At 45.3% G+C, this 23116-nt stretch overlaps 1 protein-coding gene across 1 annotated transcript in view; it reads right to left on the reverse strand.

The window, feature by feature from the left end:
* Nucleotides 1–23116, reverse strand: part of LOC311231081 (protein kinase C delta type-like) — a 150478-nt gene that overhangs the window by 89692 nt on the left and 37670 nt on the right. Inside the window, exon 2 of the mRNA XM_084317565.1 lies at nucleotides 12326–12525. Within this exon, the coding sequence (XP_084173691.1) occupies nucleotides 12326–12525 (200 nt within the window). The remainder of the gene's footprint in view (nucleotides 1–12325; nucleotides 12526–23116) is intronic.

Genomic DNA, 23116 nt, shown 5'->3' on the forward strand with positions numbered 1-23116 from the left:
ACTCAAAACAGCCAATCAAAGACTATTTCATCTCAGACAACTCAAGAAATACAAGGTCGGGAAGAATTGAATGGTCCAATTCTACACAGCCATAATACAAAACATTCTGTCATTATCCATCACTGTATGGTACGGCAACACACCCAAACACACACTACACAGACTAGATAGGATCATAAAAAGGGCATCCAAAATCATCAACTGCAAACTCCCCACTCTGGACTCCATACACAAACATCACACCATCACACGCACAAACAAAATCATCAGTGACCCCCTGCACCCAGCTCATCACCTCTTCCAACACCTCCCCTCTGGTAGGAGGTTCAGGTCACTGGGTAGTCGAACTGTGAGGTTCAATCATAGTTTCTTCCCCAAGGCCATACAACTGCTCAACTCCAACTCCTCCTAAATTTACCCCATGCTGTTATGTTTATCTGGTTTCTGTTACGTTGTACCTGATGTCTGTATTTTTTCGTGCTGTTCTGTTCCGTCGTGTATTTGTTCTAGGTGGTGTTTTCTGTACTGTACTGTTCCATGTGTCCGTTATGTTTTCTGTGGGTATTGTCGCAGCTACCACCTGCACCGTGCTTGAATTCCACCGGCCTGGCAATGTGGCAATAAAAGGAACTTGAACTTGAACTTACTGTCATGCACTTGTCCTAATAAACTAACCTACACTGTAACACGCAACACTTTGATGAACATTGTTGCTCAGCTGATAGAGTTGTACCCTTCCTGATGACTTGTCGTACAGAACTTGTAAGTCGCTTTGGATAAAAGCGTCAGCTAAATGACTAAATGTAAATGTAATGTATATATGGATGAGTGTCTCTGCTACAGAGTCAGGGAGAGATGGCCGGAGTCTGGATATATCTTTTGGGTGGAAAAAAGCCGATTTGGTTATTGATTGAATGTGTGAATGAAATGAGAGGATGCAGTCCAGGATGACGCCCAGGCTGCGGACTGGAAGGGTGGATGGAGCAGCCGTCAACTTCTAGAAGGAGATCTCCAACCTTCCGGAGCAGTGACTGCTTGGGCACAACCATGAGCTCTGCCTTCTTGCTGTTGAGTTTAAGGCAGTTGGATGACATCCAGGCCTGGATGTAAAGGAGGCAGTTGACGAGGTGTGAGAGAGTGTCATCAGCATAAGAGTGGAAATTGAGACCATGTTTCTGGATGATGTGACCAAGCATGTAGACAGTGAAGAGGAGTGGACCAATAACGGAACCCTGAGGCAGGGCTGTACGTTAACTTGTTTTGCACACAGCACTGGTGCTACAGAGGTTGATAGTTTTGTAGCACAGGCCAAAATATATTATATTTGTAACAGTCACAAATGTGCCTATTGTATGTGTTGTTATTTAGTTGCAGTGCCATGTTTATACCTGATGTAGCTACAGGCTTAATTTGATTTAACCTGAGCCAGTGACTTCTTCACTTCCTGTTCCACCTGACGTCCGACAGCGTCGAGCACCAACTTGTTATAGTAGTTTCTCTAGTAACCATGTGGCTAGTGTTTGTTTTAATATAGTTGTGTATATTGAATAATGCCGTATGACCAGGCATCGTATGGCCATAGTCCTTATTGTATATTTTTGTAAATAATAAATGGGTTTGTGCCAAATCCCAAAAGCGACAATGTCTGTTAAGCTACTGTGCTAAGCTATCCTGGTGCTGTCATTTTCATGCTGACAAGTTGACGTCACACAGCCAGACACGTTACGTGTAAAAAATTATGGGATTTGGTGTTGGATGTATCTACTAGGGGTGGGAATCACCAGTTTCATCACGATACGATATAGAGTCTTTGGGCAACGATACGATATCACATCACATATCACAAAGTCTGCCACGATACGATGCAGGTGCCTGCGATCGATACGAGACGATATCATAACTTCATAAGGCCATTTAACACAATCGGTAACATTTAGATAAACTCAAAAAGGTAACGAAAATATCATTTGAAAAAAAATATTTAGCTCTTCCAGACATTTAAATGAAAAACAATCTATTGTTTTGAATACAAATAGACCTCCTGTTCACTGTAAAGTGCCACGTTTTGATCTATTGAGCTTTAAAATTTAAATAACTAAGTACACATTTTTGGAACTCGCAACCTAAAACCCCTCCCTACCTCCCTCTCCCAAACCGTTCCTACAATTTATTTTATGTTGCATGATCATGTACACATTTATTATGTATTATATTTTTTATGTTTAAATATCAACATTATCTGGCCATCCTCAGTAAATACTATCAAACTTAAAATCATTGAACGTAGAGAGAGGGACAGAGAGAGGCTGAGGCTCCCCCGCCCCCCCCTCCCTTTCCTCACTAATGGAACTGTTTTCTCTGCCTCTGAGCCGGGTTAGCTTAGCTTAGTTACCGTTAGCAGCTAACGTTAGTTTTGGCGAGGATGCAAAGCATGTTAGGTGCATTGGACGCGTTGCAGGGAAAACAGGCAGGGACTTAGATAATTCCTGGTCGCAAAATGCGCACTCTGGAGCGATGCTGTAACATCTACACACGCTGTTGTTGTTGGGCTGCCGGAGCTGCGCTTGGGCGGAAATGAGACTTGCCACAGGATTTTCAAAATAAGAGTATCGATATGAACCAAACGTCTATCGCACGTGTGTCATCGCACCGACCGATTTTTCGGTAGCACGTGTGACATATATGTCGCACTGTACAGCCCTGCCTGAGGCACGCCTTGGTTGACTGGGGCAGGGGTGGAGTTACTAATGGAGATGATGTGTTCTGTCTGCAAGGTAGGACTCGAACCAGGTGAGAGCGGTCCCAGTGACACCCAGATGGTCAGAGAGGCGGTTGAGGAGAATGGAGTGGGAGACCGTGTCAAAGGCCGCAGACAGATCCAAGAGGATGAGGAGGCTGATGTGACCAGAGTCGGTGGCAATGAGGTGGTCATTGGTGACCTTTGGTGGTTTTAGAAGTCTCTCTGAAATCCTGAAAGGCACCAATTGTGTGACTAGTTGTGCTACAAATGAATGATAACACTTGTCCGTACACGGATCAGGTTTGTAGCGATTCTTTGACCCTGATGACTACTGCCAGTCCAAGAGAAGAAACACTAGACCAAAGCACCTTTTACTAAAGAGAAGTGCTGTTCCAGGAGCAGAGAGACCAGACCAAAGCACCTTTTACTAAAGAGAAGTGCTGTTCCAGGAGCAGAGAGACCAGACCAAAGCACCTTTTACTAAAGAGAAGTGCTGTTCCAGGAGCAGAGACCAGACCAAAGCACCTTTTACTAAAGAGAAGTGCTGTTCCAGGAGCAGAGACACCAGACCAAAGCACCTTTTACTAAAGAGAAGTGCTGTTCCAGGAGCAGAGACACCAGACCAAAGCACCTTTTACTAAAGAGAAGTGCTGTTCCAGGAGCAGAGACACCAGACCAAAGCACCTTTTACTAAAGAGAAGTGCTGTTCCAGGAGCAGAGAGACCAGACCAAAGCACCTTTTACTAAAGAGAAGTGCTGTTCCAGGAGCAGAGACACCAGACCAAAGCACCTTTTACTAAAGAGAAGTGCTGTTCCAGGAGCAGAGAGACCAGACCAAAGCACCTTTTACTAAAGAGAAGTGCTGTTCCAGGAGCAGAGACACCAGACCAAAGCACCTTTTACTAAAGAGAAGTGCTGTTCCAGGAGCAGAGAGACCAGACCAAAGCACCTTTTACTAAAGAGAAGTGCTGTTCCAGGAGCAGAGACACCAGACCAAAGCACCTTTTACTAAAGAGAAGTGCTGTTCCAGGAGCAGAGAGACCAGACCAAAGCACCTTTTACTAAAGAGAAGTGCTGTTCCAGGAGCAGAGAGACCAGACCAAAGCACCTTTTACTAAAGAGAAGTGCTGTTCCAGGAGCAGAGACACCAGACCAAAGCACCTTTTACTAAAGAGAAGTGCTGTTCCAGGAGCAGAGACACCAGACCAAAGCACCTTTTACTAAAGAGAAGTGCTGTTCCAGGAGCAGAGACACCAGACCAAAGCACCTTTTACTAAAGAGAAGTGCTGTTCCAGGAGCAGAGACACCAGACCAAAGCACCTTTTACTAAAGAGAAGTGCTGTTCCAGGAGCAGAGACACCAGACCAAAGCACCTTTTACTAAAGAGAAGTGCTGTTCCAGGAGCAGAGAGACCAGACCAAAGCACCTTTTACTAAAGAGAAGTGCTGTTCCAGGAGCAGAGAGACCAGACCAAAGCACCTTTTACTAAAGAGAAGTGCTGTTCCAGGAGCAGAGACACCAGACCAAAGCACCTTTTACTAAAGAGAAGTGCTGTTCCAGGAGCAGAGACACCAGACCAAAGCACCTTTTACTAAAGAGAAGTGCTGTTCCAGGAGCAGAGACACCAGACCAAAGCACCTTTTACTAAAGAGAAGTGCTGTTCCAGGAGCAGAGACACCAGACCAAAGCACCTTTTACTAAAGAGAAGTGCTGTTCCAGGAGCAGAGACACCAGACCAAAGCACCTTTTACTAAAGAGAAGTGCTGTTCCAGGAGCAGAGACACCAGACCAAAGCACCTTTTACTAAAGAGAAGTGCTGTTCCAGGAGCAGAGAGACCAGACCAAAGCACCTTTTACTAAAGAGAAGTGCTGTTCCAGGAGCAGAGAGACCAGACCAAAGCACCTTTTACTAAAGAGAAGTGCTGTTCCAGGAGCAGAGACACCAGACCAAAGCACCTTAAGTGCTGTTCCAGGAGCAGAGAGACCAGACCAAAGCACCTTTTACTAAAGAGAAGTGCTGTTCCAGGAGCAGAGAGACCAGACCAAAGCACCTTTTACTAAAGAGAAGTGCTGTTCCAGGAGCAGAGACACCAGACCAAAGCACCTTTTACTAAAGAGAAGTGCTGTTCCAGGAGCAGAGACACCAGACCAAAGCACCTTTTACTAAAGAGAAGTGCTGTTCCAGGAGCAGAGAGACCAGACCAAAGCACCTTTTACTAAAGAGAAGTGCTGTTCCAGGAGCAGAGAGACCAGACCAAAGCACCTTTTACTAAAGAGAAGTGCTGTTCCAGGAGCAGAGACACCAGACCAAAGCACCTTTTACTAAAGAGAAGTGCTGTTCCAGGAGCAGAGACACCAGACCAAAGCACCTTTTACTAAAGAGAAGTGCTGTTCCAGGAGCAGAGAGACCAGACAAAAGCACCTTTTACTAAAGAGAAGTGCTGTTCCAGGAGCAGAGACACCAGACCAAAGCACCTTTTACTAAAGAGATATGCTGTTCCAGGAGCAGAGACACCAGACCAAAGCACCTTTTACTAAAGAGAAGTGCTGTTCCAGGAGCAGAGAGACCAGACCAAAGCACCTTTTACTAAAGAGAAGTGCTGTTCCAGGAGCAGAGAGACCAGACCAAAGCACCTTTTACTAAAGAGAAGTGCTGTTCCAGGAGCAGAGACACCAGACCAAAGCACCTTTTACTAAAGAGAAGTGCTGTTCCAGGAGCAGAGAGACCAGACCAAAGCACCTTTTACTAAAGAGAAGTGCTGTTCCAGGAGCAGAGACACCAGACCAAAGCACCTTTTACTAAAGAGAAGTGCTGTTCCAGGAGCAGAGACACCAGACCAAAGCACCTTTTACTAAAGAGAAGTGCTGGTTCCAGGAGCAGAGAGACCAGACCAAAGCACCTTTTACTAAAGAGAAGTGCTGTTCCAGGAGCAGAGACACCAGACCAAAGCACCTTTTACTAAAGAGAAGTGCTGTTCCAGGAGCAGAGAGACCAGACCAAAGCACCTTTTACTAAAGATAAGTGCTGTTCCAGGAGCAGAGACACCAGACCAAAGCACCTTTTACTAAAGAGAAGTGCTGTTCCAGGAGCAGAGAGACCAGACCAAAGCACCTTTTACTAAAGAGAAGTGCTGTTCCAGGAGCAGAGAGACCAGACCAAAGCACCTTTTACTAAAGAGAAGTGCTGTTCCAGGAGCAGAGACACCAGACCAAAGCACCTTTTACTAAAGAGAAGTGCTGTTCCAGGAGCAGAGAGACCAGACCAAAGCACCTTTTACTAAAGAGAAGTGCTGTTCCAGGAGCAGAGAGACCAGACCAAAGCACCTTTTACTAAAGAGAAGTGCTGTTCCAGGAGCAGAGACACCAGACCAAAGCACCTTTTACTAAAGAGAAGTGCTGTTCCAGGAGCAGAGAGACCAGACCAAAGCACCTTTTACTAAAGAGAAGTGCTGTTCCAGGAGCAGAGAGACCAGACCAAAGCACCTTTTACTAAAGAGAAGTGCTGTTCCAGGAGCAGAGACACCAGACCAAAGCACCTTTTACTAAAGAGAAGTGCTGTTCCAGGAGCAGAGAGACCAGACCAAAGCACCTTTTACTAAAGAGAAGTGCTGTTCCAGGAGCAGAGAGACCAGACCAAAGCACCTTTTACTAAAGAGAAGTGCTGTTCCAGGAGCAGAGACACCAGACCAAAGCACCTTTTACTAAAGAGAAGTGCTGTTCCAGGAGCAGAGACACCAGACCAAAGCACCTTTTACTAAAGAGAAGTGCTGTTCGAGGAGCAGAGAGACCAGACCAAAGCACCTTTTACTAAAGAGAAGTGCTGTTCCAGGAGCAGAGACACCAGACCAAAGCACCTTTTACTAAAGAGAAGTGCTGTTCCAGGAGCAGAGACACCAGACCAAAGCACCTTTTACTAAAGAGAAGTCCTGTTCCAGGAGCAGAGAGACCAGACCAAAGCACCTTTTACTAAAGAGAAGTGCTGTTCCAGGAGCAGGGAGACCAGACCAAAGCACCTTTTACTAAAGAGAAGTGCTGTTCCAGGAGCAGAGACACCAGACCAAAGCACCTTTTACTAAAGAGAAGTGCTGTTCCAGGAGCAGAGACACCAGACCAAAGCACCTTTTACTAAAGAGAAGTGCTGTTCCAGGAGCAGAGAGACCAGACCAAAGCACCTTTTACTAAAGAGAAGTGCTGTTCCAGGAGCAGAGACACCAGACCAAAGCACCTTTTACTAAAGAGAAGTGCTGTTCCAGGAGCAGAGAGACCAGACCAAAGCACCTTTTACTAAAGAGAAGTGCTGTTCCAGGAGCAGAGAGACCTGCTGCGGACAGAGTGGAGGTAATGTTATCAAGTCAAGTCAAGTCAAGAGTTTTATTTGTCACGGCATACAGTGAAATGCGGGTGGTCATGCCCGCAGCGATTGTGCAATAATACAAGTAATAAGAATAAGACATTTGTGCAATAATACAAGTAATAAGAATAAGACATAACAGGTATAATGTATATTTTGATTTGATTTGATATTTTTTTTATTTTCGTGTCTTACATACAGATGTATGCCCAGCCCATATGGGCTTACAAGACACATAACAATAAGTATATAATAATATACTTTACCAATTACTTAACAAATGACATATAGACCAAGATGGCCATAAGAAAATACAAGAAAATACAATAAAACGTAATATAACACAAGCTGTACTCAATGTAAATAAACAGAAAAAACAAGGTGAATTCAAATACAATTATATAGGATACAGTGTGTTTTGTCTCAAGTGCCATGCCTTCTCCAAAAATCCTGCAAAACCGAAGATGTCCTCCACAAAAAAACAACTTAACATACAACTCTCAGACTGCCAAAACAAATCTGGATTTACAATTTGAATTTTCTCAAATAAAGCCCTCCTCAAAGCGGTGTACAAAGGGCATTAAAAAACAATTGTTATATATATAATATATAGTATATATAATTTTTTTTTGCTAAGGTTATATAAGCTAAGGTTATTGTGTTGAGCTGGCATCAGTACACACGAAAGCTTGGCAAGATAACGGCTAAAACAATCACTCAATAAGCCATTAGTACAAAATATCAACTGAGTCATGGCTGATTTATAAATATTGGATAATATAATATGCCTGGGTAAATAAAGGTTAAATAAGAAATGTATTCATTATTCATCCAGGGACCTTGGTGTTACCATACGGAATGAGTCTGAGTTCGCCAAAGTGCAATACCGGCCGCACCCTTTGTAACCTTGTATCTTGGCCTGTGTAACGGCCAAATGTCTCCGGCTTCACTTTTCCTTCTCGGGGCGAATGGAGCGGTTCTCCCGGTTCCATTGAAGCGCGTCAAATATCCCCAATCCATATGTTGTGGTGGGTTATGCCGTCGACCAAATGGACATCGGATGTACCAGATGACGATCAAACTATTGGAATATTATTTTTTGAATACTCCCGATCACAGGTAAGGACTATCTGACGTAAATTTTTGCTTGATCCTGCAATGCTTTTATACCGATCCAGCTGATCAGCATTTTTAGTGTTCAATACGAATGCCATTACTGCCAATCAAATAATGAGAAACGACCCCCCCCCCCTTTCATGCATTCATGATGGAACATAATAGCTATGATATAGATTTGATTTGCGAATAATAACGTGTACAGGCATGAAACGGCATCGCTTAGAGTAGGATTAGAGTAGGTGTTCTTTGAGAGTGTTTTTGAAAGTGGGTACTGATTCACATTCCTTTACAGCTGTGGGTAGGGCGTTCCACATTGATGTGGCATAATTGCGAAACGTCTTTAGTCCCTTGTTTGAGCCGAATCTGGGTTTAACATGATTTGTGGAGCTCCCTCTGGTGTTGTGATTGTGGTATTCATTGGCCTTTGGGAAGTATTTTGACATGTACATGGGTACCCTGGTCGTGTAGTGTATCTTGTAGACCAGGCCCATTGCAAGTTGCTGTACTCTGTCGTCTACTCTAAGCCATCCTAGGTTGGCAAAGTGGGCAGGGGTGAGGTGGGTTCTAGGAGTCAGGTCAAGCAGTAGTCTGACTAGTTTGTTTTGAGATGTTTGTAATTTGGTTTTTAGTGCCTTTGAGGTGCTTTGGTACCATGAGGTGCAAGCATAGTCGTAGTACCCTTGAATGAGTGCCCCTGCCAGAGTCTTCAGGTTATTCTTGTTTACCAGAGAGGAGATCCGGTACAAGAATCGAGTTTGTTGGTTGACTTTTTTTATTACATTGGATGCCATTTTGTCACAGGAAAGATTAGCCTCTAGGATGGAGCCCAGGTAGGTAATTTCATCTTTCCTTGTGACAATATTGTCACCCACTGTAACTGAGAAGCCGTATGCAGATTTTGCCTAGTTCCGAGCTGAGGGTTTTTTCAACCTGTAACTTGTTCTTGTCAGAGACCAGCAGGGCTGAGTCGTCCGCAAACAGGAACAAGTTGCAGTCACAAGCTGACGACATGTCATTTGCATAAATTAGGAACAGTAGTGGTCCTAGTATGCTTCCTTGTGGAACACCACAGCTTACTGTGAGGGGGGAGGGATAGGGTACCGTTTACCTCCACCATCTGCTCTCTCCCCTCCAGGTAGGATTGTATCCAGCTCACTGATAGACTATCAAAACCAATTGCTTTTAGCTTGTCAATCAGAATGGTGTGATTGACAGTGTCGAAGGCCTTTTGTAGGTCCAGCATGACCATGCCGCTGTATTTGCCCGCGTCCACCTCTTGCTTGATGTGGTCGTTCAAATAGAGAAGGCATGTGTCAGTGGAGTGGGATGTTCTGAAGCCAGATTGGAATTCGTAGATTAGATTTTTTTCCGCAAGGTACTTTTCGACCTGTTCGTATACTATTTTTTCCATGACTTTCCATGACTTTGGAAACATTTATTATTTTTCACATATTGAACGATAGATAGGTGATGTCAAATGGGCCATAGTATTGTATCCATAGCTATAATATAGAATATAGATATAAGCTCTACAAACAAGGTGACACACTCCTATCTTTTAAAGCGTGGCATTGCTACGACGGGCTCCGTCTAATTCCCGACGGGGAATGAGTTAAGGGTTAAAGTGTCAACCTCGCCTGGATGAATAAAAGTTGAAAGTTGAACAGACTGTTCAAAGTATGAAATAATGACGATTGTTTATATTGTTTACACAGTTTTTATTGTCTATATTTATGTCTCTCTACTATTACCCTGTACCTCCCCTCCCCCCTCCCCTCCCCTGCTACGACGCCCGCATTTCCCCAAGGGGATTAATAAAGGAATATCTTATCTCATCTTAAAAGACACACACACACACACACACACACACACACACACACACACACACACACACACACACACACACACACACACACACACACACACACACACACACACACACACACACACACACAATGCAATACATAAAAAACAAATACAAACTATTACTCAGGTCCCTGCACGACTCCAGGGGGCGCTGAAGAGGGCGAGGAAGATCATGGCCGACCCCCCCCCCCCCCCTCCCCCCCACAGCCTCTTCACCCTGCTCCCCTCTGGACCCCCCCCTCCCCCCCACAGCCTCTTCACCCTGCTCCCCTCTGGACCCCCCCCTCCCTCCCACAGCCTCTTCACCCGGCTCCCCTCTGGACCCCCCCCTCCCCCCCACAGCCTCTTCACCCTGCTCCCCTCTGGACCCCCCCCTCCCTCCCACAGCCTCTTCACCCGGCTCCCCTCTGGACCCCCCCCTCCCCCCCACAGCCTCTTCACCCTGCTCCCCTCTGGACCCCCCCCTCCCCCCCACAGCCTCTTCACCCTGCTCCCCTCTGGACCCCCCCTCCCCCCCACAGCCTCTTCACCCTGCTCCCCTCTGGACCCCCCCCCTCCCCCCCACAGCCTCTTCACCCTGCTCCCCTCTGGACCCCCCCCTCCCCCCCACAGCCTCTTCACCCTGCTCCCCTCTGGACCCCTCCCCCCCACAGCCTCTTCACCCTGCTCCCCTCTGGACCCCCCCCTCCCTCCCACAGCCTCTTCACCCGGCTCCCCTCTGGACCCCCCCCCTCCCCCCCACAGCCTCTTCACCCTGCTCCCCTCTGGACCCCCCCCCTCCCTCCCACAGCCTCTTCACCCTGCTCCCCTCTGGACCCCCCCCTCCCCCCACAGCCTCTTCACCCTGCTCCCCTCTGGACCCCCCCCTCCCTCCCACAGCCTCTTCACCCTGCTCCCCTCTGGACCCCCCCCTCCCTCCCACAGCCTCTTCACCCTGCTCCCCTCTGGACCCCCCCCCCCCCCCCCCTCCCTCCCACAGCCTCTTCACCCTGCTCCCCTCTGGACCCCCCCCCTCCCTCCCCCCCACAGCCTCTTCACCCTGCTCCCCTCTGGACCCCCCCCTCCCTCCCACAGCCTCTTCACCCTGCTCCCCTCTGGACCCCCCCCACCCCCCCCCCCCCTCCCACAGCCTCTTCACCCTGCTCCCCTCTGGACCCCCCCCCCCTCCCTCCCTCCCACAGCCTCTTCACCCTGCTCCCCTCTGGACCCCTCCCCCCCACAGCCTCTTCACCCTGCTCCCCTCTGGACCCCCCCCTCCCTCCCACAGCCTCTTCACCCTGCTCCCCTCTGGACCCCCCCCCCCCCCCCCCCTCCCTCCCACAGCCTCTTCACCCTGCTCCCCTCTGGACCCCCCCCTCCCTCCCACAGCCTCTTCACCCTGCTCCCCTCTGGACCCCCCCCCCCCCCCCCCCCTCCCTCCCACAGCCTCTTCACCCTGCTCCCCTCTGGACCCCCCCTCCCCCCCACAGCCTCTTCACCCTGCTCCCCTCTGGACCCCCCCCTCCCCCCCACAGCCTTGTTATGTATGTATGTACTGTTTTTGTTGTGTGTGGACCCCAGGAAGACTAGTTGTTGCTGCGGTGATGACTAATGGGGATCCGTAATAAAGATAAAGATAAAGCCTCTTCACCCTGCTCCCCTCTGGACCCCTCCCTCCCCCCCACAGCCTCTTCACCCTGCTCCCCTCTGGACCCCCCCTCCCTCCCCCCCACAGCCTCTTCACCCTGCTCCCCTCTGGACCCCCCCCCCCTCCCACAGCCTCTTCACCCTGCTCCCCTCTGGACCCCCCCCCCCCTCCCCCGGCCACAGCCTCTTCACCCTGCTCCCCTCTGGACCCCCCCCTCCCTCCCACAGCCTCTTCACCCTGCTCCCCTCTGGACCCCCCCCCCCCCCTCAGCCGTCAGGCTGATCAATGCCTCAGGTCCCCCCCCCCCTCGGCCGCCAGGCTGATCAATGCCTCAGGTCCCGCCCCCCCCCCCTCTGCCCCCAAGTGACACTGGCACAATGACTGCACTGCACTAGTCTTTACTGGAACTCTGCACTCTTCACTTTATATATATATATGTATTTTATTGATTAATCCTTTTTGTCCTGTGTCTGTGTTGGTGTTGTTGTTACGGTGAAAAAAGAAATGAAAAATGCACACACTGTAACGCCGCATCAATTACCAATGTGTTTTTACACAAATGGCTCAATAAAGGAACCTGAACCTGAACCGGAACTCTACGGGAACACAAACACAGTCCTACCCAGAACTCAGCGTGTCCGTTGGCCTTCTTGCAGCGCTCGGCGAGCACGGACACGGCCACCGTCACCTCGGCCAGGGGCTCCTCGGCCGCCCTCATCAGCACCACCTGCAGCACGCGGCCCTCGTAGATGTGGGCGTCGAAGCTGGCCTTCCAGGCCGGGTACATGGTGGGCTTCCTCTGGACCAGGGTCTTGCCCCGCTCTGGGGAGGAGACGACATGAGAGAAGGGTTAGGGTTAGGTACATGGTGGGCTTCCTCTGGACCAGGGTCTTGCCCCGCTCTGGGGAGCAGACGACATGGGAGAAGGGTTAGGGTTAGGTACATGGTGGGCTTCCTCTGGACCAGGGTCTTGCCCCGCTCTGGGGAGGAGACGACATGAGAGAAGGGTTAGGGTTAGGTACATGGTGGGCTTCCTCTGGACCCTATTCCTCGTACCTGGTTCAACTAAGTCGATCAAAAGTCCCATTATCCAGATTCAATTAACCCGATGTTTGAATCCGAGCTTTCCCTGTTCCTCGAACGCTGATTCAGTCTCGTTAATTCGAGCCAGACTTGATACTCAGGATAATCGCGCGCGGCCGCCTCACCTGAAAAGACAGCAGATGTCGATCGCAGAAATCCTGATTATCTAACGGCATTGATTGATTGATTGATTTAAAACTTTATTAACAGATTGCAGAATGGGTACAATACAGTACGGCTCAATAGCCTCGCCGACAAGTTAAATGCATAATCTATAGGCTAATTTTAAGTCCCTCATTACCCCAATCAATCAGATTATATTTCTTTATATGTGCCTGCTGGCTTAACACTTTAACTGCCGAAGGTTAAATTCATGATATACCATCCCTTGCCAGCTCTATTTGTCTATGGAGAAGTTCCCCTTCTTTGCAGGGCTATAACTTTTTAAATTCTATTGCTAGATTGCCATTATTAGGGCCCATTCAATGTCCTATATGTATTGTTCAGGGTGTATGAACGTTAAACTTTTTCATTCACATATTCATACTAAAATATGATCTAAAGTATAAGTATGTTTTCATCTCTTTCTGCAGCTTTCTCCAGAACGTGATTTATAGCCCCAAATGCATTATATTGATGATCAAATACAGTTTGGTAGCGATCGGTGCCAGATGAAAAATTTCAAATGGACGTGCTTCTAGAAGTTTCTACGTATCATCTGATGATGACCGGATGGGCGGGGGATCGTTTATAATTCCGTGGGCAACGTTATACCATTCATCTAATGTGGGTCAAATGTTCATCATAGCAGTTAGTGTCGAACACGGTAATACTACACGCTAAAACTCACCCCAGTCTCCGCGGGCCGTTGGGCGATCAGCGTGGGGTAGACAGTTTTCCATTATGGGATGTCGAAATACCCGGTCCATTTCCAGGTTGTATAATAGTATATACGTCCAAATAACGTTGTTTATTGAGTTAGGGCGAGCGATCTATTATCGAGTGTTTCAAGATGGAGTCGCGGGAGCTATAGAGAGTGGCCGGAAGTAATATGGGTGATCAGCACTTCATCCACATGACTTCCTGTTTGGCGCTTCTGCCGATCGGCCACCAGATGGCGCTCTTGAACCGCTAGAGGGTTGAGAGGAGGCCAGCACTGTGTCTCAGGGCTGCGGAGGAAAAATATGATTTCGATTACAGATTTTTGAAATATTGATATTAAAGACGAGTTAGGGCGTCCTCTGCAACTTTAGCATGGCTAGGAAAGACGCCTAAACACGTTTTCGGCACTTAAAGTGTTAATGGAATGAATAATCGAATGAGATCTATTGCTAGCGAAAATAATTAGTTCAACTATTTCAGAATAAGTAGATACAAACAAGCCCAAAGAGTATCTAATTGATACGAATTAATAGATACTTATGAGGATATCTGTACTGTATGCGCTCGGCTTAGGTATCATGTGCTTTATATATAAATACATGGTTCCCAAATTTTTCAAGGCGCGACCCGAAATAACGGTGTCAGAGAGGCTTGGAGGGAGGCTATACAGTTTCACTATTAATCAGGTTTTAATCTGTTTTGGACATCATCCATACATGCATTTAATTGATTAACCTTTGGTTTATATTCATCAGATAACAGTGCTTGAACAGATAAATGCATTTTCTCAAATTCATTAATGTCAACGGCTCATTCAATTTCTCAAATCCGTCAAACAGCGCATCTCAGACATTTTAATCCCAGTTACAATATCACAATAATGTGTGAGTGACAGTGATACAATTAAACAATCCACAGATTCAGATTCCTCGTAATTCATAATCCATAGTCCACGCATAAGCTTCAATTTATGCTTGAATGAAACACAATCCGGGCGCTCCGTTAAGCAAATACATCCACAGCCGAGAATATGAAACAAATCAGAGCCAAACGCCCGATAGGTTTCATTCATTAAAAAATATCCCAGCGGGATTCACATTTGCAATGCTCCGCGTTATTAAAATAACCACTTGTGTGTCGCGACGCGCCAGCGCCATATCTGGATAAATATGACGTGCATTATTTAGGACAAAGTAAATCTATAGGCTGAATATGATTTATTATCAGCATTTTAGGTCTATTATTTTACATTTCAAAAGCCCCCTCTAGAAAAACGAAGCACAAAAACATAATTCAGAATGGTATAATGGGATCTAGACTGTGAGAATTATTTCAGGAAGGGAGCTGGCATTTCTTTGCGAGGGTGTGGCCATGCAGGTTATCCAGCTAACTGAACTAATGTCAGGATCTGCCCTTTGGACTCATGAACTCTCTGAACATAGGCAATCCTCTGACGCCCCCTGGCGAAATTCTGGGGTTAATGGCGTTGCTGGCTCCGGCCATGCACTTGTACCTGGTATTAGTTGCTATCACTAATGCACTGCCTATGTTCTTGTTCCCTGTGTGAATATGTTCCCTGTGTGTATTCATATTCATGTTCCTGTCTAGTCCTAGTCTTCCCTGTGTTGTTATGTTACAATGTTTATTCCTGCCTGTTAGTTCAGTGTCTAGTCTCCTTCCCTTGTATTCATGTGTCCTGCCTGTCAGCCCCCAGCTGTTCCTTGTTGTCTAATTAGTACCTGTATATATTCTCCCCGCCCCTGTCTTCCAGTGTCGCGTCATTGTTCGTTGTTTTCCCGTCAGTACCCTTCCGTACTGTGTGTATCTCCGTATCTCCAGTGTCAGTACCTTCCCGTATTTGTAGTCCATGTTTTCCAGCATTGCTGAGGTTTTGTTTTCCCCTGTAACGTGTGCCTTTTGACTATGCTCAAGTAAAGCTATTATTATCGGAACGTCGACTCGTTGCCTCGTCTCTCTTACTCCACATTGTCCTGCGATTGTATCCTACACTCCTCTCCTAAACTCGAATCCTCACAACTAAACCCTGCCCTCGACCAGGTTCAAACTTTCTGATCTGTTACCATAGAGATTTAGACAATCCGACGTCAGGGAACGGAAAGGTCTGGCTTAAGTCAAGCTATGCTGAGAATTATCCGGCTAACTCAGTTAGCCAGGTACGAGGAACAGGGCCCTGGGACCAGAGTCTTGCCTCACTCTGGAGAGAAGACAACATGAGAGAAGGTTAACGGTACTGTACGTGGTGTTAGTGTTAAAATTAATGGTATTAGTGTTAGAATGAGTGGTATTAGTGTTAGAATGAGTGGTATTAGTGTTAGAATGAGTGGTATTAGCATTCAAATTTGTGGTATTAGTGTTAGAATGAGTGGTATTAGTGTTAGAATTAGTGGTGTTAGTGTTAGAATGAGTGGTATTAGTGTTAGAATGAGTGGTATTAGTGTTAGAATGAGTGGTGTTAGTGTTAGAATGAGTGGTATTAGTGTTAGAATGAGTGGTATTAGTGTTAGAATGAGTGGTATTAGTGTTAGAATGAGTGGTATTAGTGTTAGAATGAGTGGTATTAGTGTTAGAATGAGTGGTATTAGTGTTAGAATGAGTGGTATTAGTGTTAGAATGAGTGGTATTAGTGTTAGAATGAGTGGTATTAGTGTTAGAATGAGTGGTATTAGTGTTAGAATGAGTGGTATCAGTGTTAGAATTAGTGGTGTTAGTGTTAGAATGAGTGGTGTTAGTGTTAGAATGAGTGGTGTTAGTGCTAGAATTAGTGGTGTTAGTGTTAGAATTAGTGGTGTTAGTGTTAGAATTAGTGGTGTTAGTGTTAGAATGAGTGGTATCAGTGTTAGAATGAGTGGTATTAGTGTTAGAATGAGTGGTATCAGTGTTAGAATTAGTTGTGTTAGTGTTAGAATGAGTGGTGTTAGTGTTAGAATGAGTGGTATTAGTGTTAGAATGAGTGGTATTAGTGTTAGAATGAGTGGTATTAGTGTTAGAATGAGTGGTATCAGTGTTAGAATGAGTGGTGTTAGTGTTAGAATGAGTGGTGTTAGTGTTAGAATGAGTGGTATTAGTGTTAGAATGAGTGGTATTAGTGTTAGAATGAGTGGTATTAGTGTTACGGTAAAATACTTTAGTTAACTGTAGTTATTACATTATTGTCATCATGCAGCACAAGTACAGTACTTTGTCATCCAACCAGAGTGCAAATGTAATAGTAAAGTGCAATAGTAATATACAATGTACAGGTGATTAAACTGGATATAGAATGTATAAATTAGTACTACTGAGTAATAGTGCTAATATTAAAGACGAGTTAGGGCGTCCTCTGCAACTTTAGCATGGCTAGGAAAGACGCCTAAACACGTTTTCGGCACTTAAAGTGTTAATGGAATGAATAATCGAATGAGATCTATTGCTAGCGAAAATAATTAGTTCAACTATTTCAGAATAAGTAGATACAAACAAGCCCAAAGAGTATCTAATTGATACGAATTAATAGATACTTATGAGGATATCTGTACTGTATGCGCTCGGCTTAGGTATCATGTGCTTTATATATAAATACATGGTTCCCAAATTTTTCAAGGCGCGACCCGAAATAACGGTGTCAGAGAGGCTTGGAGGGAGGCTATACAGTTTCACTATTAATCAGGTTTTAATCTGTTTTGGACATCATCCATACATGCATTTAATTGATTAACCTTTGGTTTATATTCATCAGATAACAGTGCTTGAACAGATAAATGCATTTTCTCAAATTCATTAATGTCAACGGCTCATTCAATTTCTCAAATCCGTCAAACAGCGCATCTCAGACATTTTAATCCCAGTTACAATATCACAATAATGTGTGAGTGACAGTGATACAATTAAACAATTCACAGATTCAGATTCCTCGTAATTCATAATCCATAGTCCACGCATAAGCTTCAATTTATGCTTGAATGAAACACAATCCGGGCGCTCCGTTAAGCAAATACATCCACAGCCGAGAATATGAAACAAATCAGAGCCAAACGCCCGATAGGTTTCATTCATTAAAAAATATCCCAGCGGGATTCACATTTGCAATGCTCCGCGTTATTAAAATAACCACTTGTGTGTCGCGACGCGCCAGCGCCATATCTGGATAAATATGACGTACATTATTTAGGACAAAGTAAATCTATAGGCTGAATATGATTTATTATCAGCATTTTAGGTCTATTATTTTACATTTCAAAAGCCCCCTCTAGAAAAACGAAGCACAAAAACATAATTCAGAATGGTATAATGGGATCTAGACTGTGAGAATTATTTCAGGAAGGGAGCTGGCATTTCTTTGCGAGGGTGTGGCCATGCAGGTTATCCAGCTAACTGAACTAATGTCAGGATCTGCCCTTTGGACTCATGAACTCTCTGAACATAGGCAATCCTCTGACGCCCCCTGGCGAAATTCTGGGGTTAATGGCGTTGCTGGCTCCGGCCATGCACTTGTACCTGGTATTAGTTGCTATCACTAATGCACTGCCTATGTTCTTGTTCCCTGTGTGAATATGTTCCCTGTGTGTATTCATATTCATGTTCCTGTCTAGTCCTAGTCTTCCCTGTGTTGTTATGTTACAATGTTTATTCCTGCCTGTTAGTTCAGTGTCTAGTCTCCTTCCCTTGTATTCATGTGTCCTGCCTGTCAGCCCCCAGCTGTTCCTTGTTGTCTAATTAGTACCTGTATATATTCTCCCCGCCCCTGTCTTCCAGTGTCGCGTCATTGTTCGTTGTTTTCCCGTCAGTACCCTTCCGTACTGTGTGTATCTCCGTATCTCCAGTGTCAGTACCTTCCCGTATTTGTAGTCCATGTTTTCCAGCATTGCTGAGGTTTTGTTTTCCCCTGTAACGTGTGCCTTTTGACTATGCTCAAGTAAAGCTATTATTATCGGAACGTCGACTCGTTGCCTCGTCTCTCTTACTCCACATTGTCCTGCGATTGTATCCTACACTCCTCTCCTAAACTCGAATCCTCACAACTAAACCCTGCCCTCGACCAGGTTCAAACTTTCTGATCTGTTACCATAGAGATTTAGACAATCCGACGTCAGGGAACGGAAAGGTCTGGCTTAAGTCAAGCTATGCTGAGAATTATCCGGCTAACTCAGTTAGCCAGGTACGAGGAACAGGGCCCTGGGACCAGAGTCTTGCCTCACTCTGGAGAGAAGACAACATGAGAGAAGGTTAACGGTACTGTACGTGGTGTTAGTGTTAAAATTAATGGTATTAGTGTTAGAATGAGTGGTATTAGTGTTAGAATGAGTGGTATTAGTGTTAGAATGAGTGGTATTAGCATTCAAATTTGTGGTATTAGTGTTAGAATGAGTGGTATTAGTGTTAGAATTAGTGGTGTTAGTGTTAGAATGAGTGGTATTAGTGTTAGAATGAGTGGTATTAGTGTTAGAATGAGTGGTGTTAGTGTTAGAATGAGTGGTATTAGTGTTAGAATGAGTGGTATTAGTGTTAGAATGAGTGGTATTAGTGTTAGAATGAGTGGTATTAGTGTTAGAATGAGTGGTATTAGTGTTAGAATGAGTGGTATTAGTGTTAGAATGAGTGGTATTAGTGTTAGAATGAGTGGTATTAGTGTTAGAATGAGTGGTATTAGTGTTAGAATGAGTGGTATCAGTGTTAGAATTAGTGGTGTTAGTGTTAGAATGAGTGGTGTTAGTGTTAGAATGAGTGGTGTTAGTGCTAGAATTAGTGGTGTTAGTGTTAGAATTAGTGGTGTTAGTGTTAGAATTAGTGGTGTTAGTGTTAGAATGAGTGGTATCAGTGTTAGAATGAGTGGTATTAGTGTTAGAATGAGTGGTATCAGTGTTAGAATTAGTTGTGTTAGTGTTAGAATGAGTGGTGTTAGTGTTAGAATGAGTGGTATTAGTGTTAGAATGAGTGGTATTAGTGTTAGAATGAGTGGTATTAGTGTTAGAATGAGTGGTATCAGTGTTAGAATGAGTGGTGTTAGTGTTAGAATGAGTGGTGTTAGTGTTAGAATGAGTGGTATTAGTGTTAGAATGAGTGGTATTAGTGTTAGAATGAGTGGTATTAGTGTTACGGTAAAATACTTTAGTTAACTGTAGTTATTACATTATTGTCATCATGCAGCACAAGTACAGTACTTTGTCATCCAACCAGAGTGCAAATGTAATAGTAAAGTGCAATAGTAATATACAATGTACAGGTGATTAAACTGGATATAGAATGTATAAATTAGTACTACTGAGTAATAGTGCTAATCAGATGTATGTACAGAGTTGTAGTATTAATATGTACAGTGATACAGGTATAAAGACACTATGGTAGCAAGTAGGGCTGGGCGATATGACGATATTATATAAATATCGGGTACAGTTCATTAACGATACACTTTTTAAACGTATCGTGGATATCGTGATGTTTTGCCCAAGAGGATTGTGTCGCGTCAATCTGGTCCACACGTTGAAACTTTTGAACAGCGCCGCCCCACACACACTACTGCATCAAAGTTACTACTTATGATAACAAAGGCATTCGTTTTGTGGCATTAACGTTATATAGTTACACGTTCAATAATAACATCAGCGTATTTACATAGCAACGTCCGAGGTCGACCTAGATATAGCAAGCATTAGTCGTTCATATCTCAGCCCGTGCTGACTCAGTTGTGCCCATTCTGCGGTCTGTTAATAAAGTTTTCAATCAGACAGATGTATGGAAAGGCTTTTATTATAACATCCGTTGCAGTAAAATCATTATGCCGAAAATTCTTGATGAGAGCAGACGGGTAACACACGTGCGATAGAGCTCCTGGTCAAATGAGCGAAAAAACGGATAAAAAAGGACCCGAAAAGTGATTAAAAATGAAAATGCACACGAGAAGTAAGGAAGAGACAACGATTGTGAAGGAAAGAGAAATGGAGAACACACGAGAAGAAGAGAATTTGAAGAAACAGAGTCCCCGAAGCGAAGCCGAGAAAAGACAGGCGGAAGAAGGGGGAGGTCCCGCTGAGGCAGACACGGGAATGCCAGGATGGGCCGTGGTCATGCAGGCCGGGATACTGGAGAACATAACAGCGGCGATAAAACTGAACACGGACACGATAAGGAATGATATTGGGAAGCTACGGGAGGAATTGAGGAAGGAACAGGAGGACTTCAGAGGTGAAATGAATACAGAACTCAAAAGGGTGGAGGAGAGGATGGCAGAACAGGACAGAAACGTGACCGAGTTACAGACTAGGACGGCACAAGCGGAGGAATGGAACACAGAGATACACGAGGTATTAACATGTGCGATTCAGAAACAAGAACAGATGGAGACAAAGATGTCGGACATGGAGGGGAGGTCACGGAGAAATAACATTAGAATATGGGGATTGAAAGAAGGAGTCGAAGGGGAATCGGTGACCCATTATGTAGAAAAGCTTATCAAGGAGCAATTGAAGGAGACGGGACTGGAAAAAATGGAGATTCAGAGGGCCCACAGGGCGTTGGCTCCGAGACCGAAACCGGACAGACCTCCGAGAGCGGTGATTATTAACTTTCTGAGATTTGAGATTAAGGAATTGATACTCAGAACCGCGTGGACCAAGAAGATTGAAATCGAAGGGAAAAGACTATCGTTTGATCACGATTACTCGACAGCGGTAGCAATAACACGCAGGTCCTACGCGGGACTGAAGAAAACTCTGAAAGAAAACGGAATGAGATTCCAGTCACCCATGACCTCGCTAAGGATTCACTGGGAGGAAGGGACGGTGACGTATGCGACGGCACGAGAGGCGGCGCAGGAGATGAGACGACGGGGGATGCAGATGGCGGAGGACGGAGAAGGAAGGAGACAGGAGGACCAGACGCGGAGCCTGCAGCAGAGATTGGAGGGGGCACGCAGATGGACCAGAGTAGGAGACCGAAACCAGGGAGAGGAGGGAGGAGAGAGGAGAAGGCCGAGGTGAAACGTGACAGAACGAGGGCGGAGACGGACGAGGAGGCCAGAGACGGAGAAGGAGGGGAGAGGAGGCGGGAGGAGGCGAACGGATGAGTACACGCACAAGAGATTGAAAAAACTATTCAAATAGAGACAAAATATAGAAACTGAAATAACATATGCATAAACACACATTCTCAGGTAGAGGCAGGATATAGAAATGAACACAACGTATACATGGACACATAATACACAAGCTGATGGAGGAAATAAATGGAAATATAACTAGGTTTGATAGACGAGACATAGAACATACTGAAACAAATACATAGACACACGCTGCGAGTAACACAGTTGGGAGGGATTAAGGGGATAAATGGACATCACATAGAAAATAGAGGGGAGGAAAAGAAAGTAAAAAGGGGTACACAGGAGACACCGCACACGGGTATAGGAGGAAGGAGGGACATTGAAACATATGAGTCACATTGAGAGGGACCTAGGAAAAGAGGGTCTTTGGTCAGAAGGAAGGACAGAGCGCTTTTGACCAGGAGCTCGACAGCACAAAAAAAAACAGTAAGAAAGCTGGACAAATATGACGAGCGATTGGGGGTAAGGGTTTCAAACCCCCAAGCCGTCAGGAGGGGGCCTCTTGCTAGGAGAGCAATTACCCCTCACCCACCAGCAGGGGACAGGGGGGGACACAGGGACACCCCGAACGCCTTGGGAGCACTTTATGTAAAGTTTATGTTTTTTATTTATGTTAATCATTATATGTATTCGGTGAAGAGAGCGGAGGCTCCAACCGGAGGGGGGAATGAATGTGACATGGGGGGGACTGACAGACGAAAGAAGAAGAAGAAAGATGACAATGGTTAAAGGTATAAAAATGATGTCGTTAAACGTTAATGGAATGAATAATGCGATAAAGAGGAACAAAGTGATGTTGAAATGTAAAAAAAGTGAGATGGAAGTGATTTTTCTGCAGGAAACACATTTGGTAGCACAGGATCATGAGAAACTGAAGAGATTTGGATATGAAAATGCATACTAAAGTTCCTTTAAACAGAACCCGAGGAGAGGAGTAATCACGTTAATCAAAAACAGTCAAATTTGAATTGATCAAGGAAATAAGAGACAAGGAGGGAAGGTTTGTTCTGGTGAAGGGGAAAATGGAGGGCCAAATGGTTACGTTAGTGAATGTTTATGCACCCCCAGAGAGTGAGAGGGATTTATATGAGACCATTTTTTATATGATAGTGATGGAACTAGAAGGGATATTGATATGCACGGGAGATTTTAACGTAGTACTGAATCACGACCTAGACACCACAAGCACTAGAAAAGGACGAGCACCCATCAGTAGATATATGAATATTCAGATGACGGAAATGGGAATTACAGATGTTTGGAGGGGGATGCACGCCATGGACAGGGAATACACACATTACTCACACCCACACGTGACATATGCGAGAATAGACTACTTTTTGATGACGACGG

The sequence above is a fragment of the Notolepis coatsorum genome (assembly GCF_963971535.1).
Source record: "Notolepis coatsorum genome assembly, chromosome: 6".
Classification (NCBI taxonomy): domain Eukaryota; kingdom Metazoa; phylum Chordata; class Actinopteri; order Aulopiformes; family Paralepididae; genus Notolepis; species Notolepis coatsorum.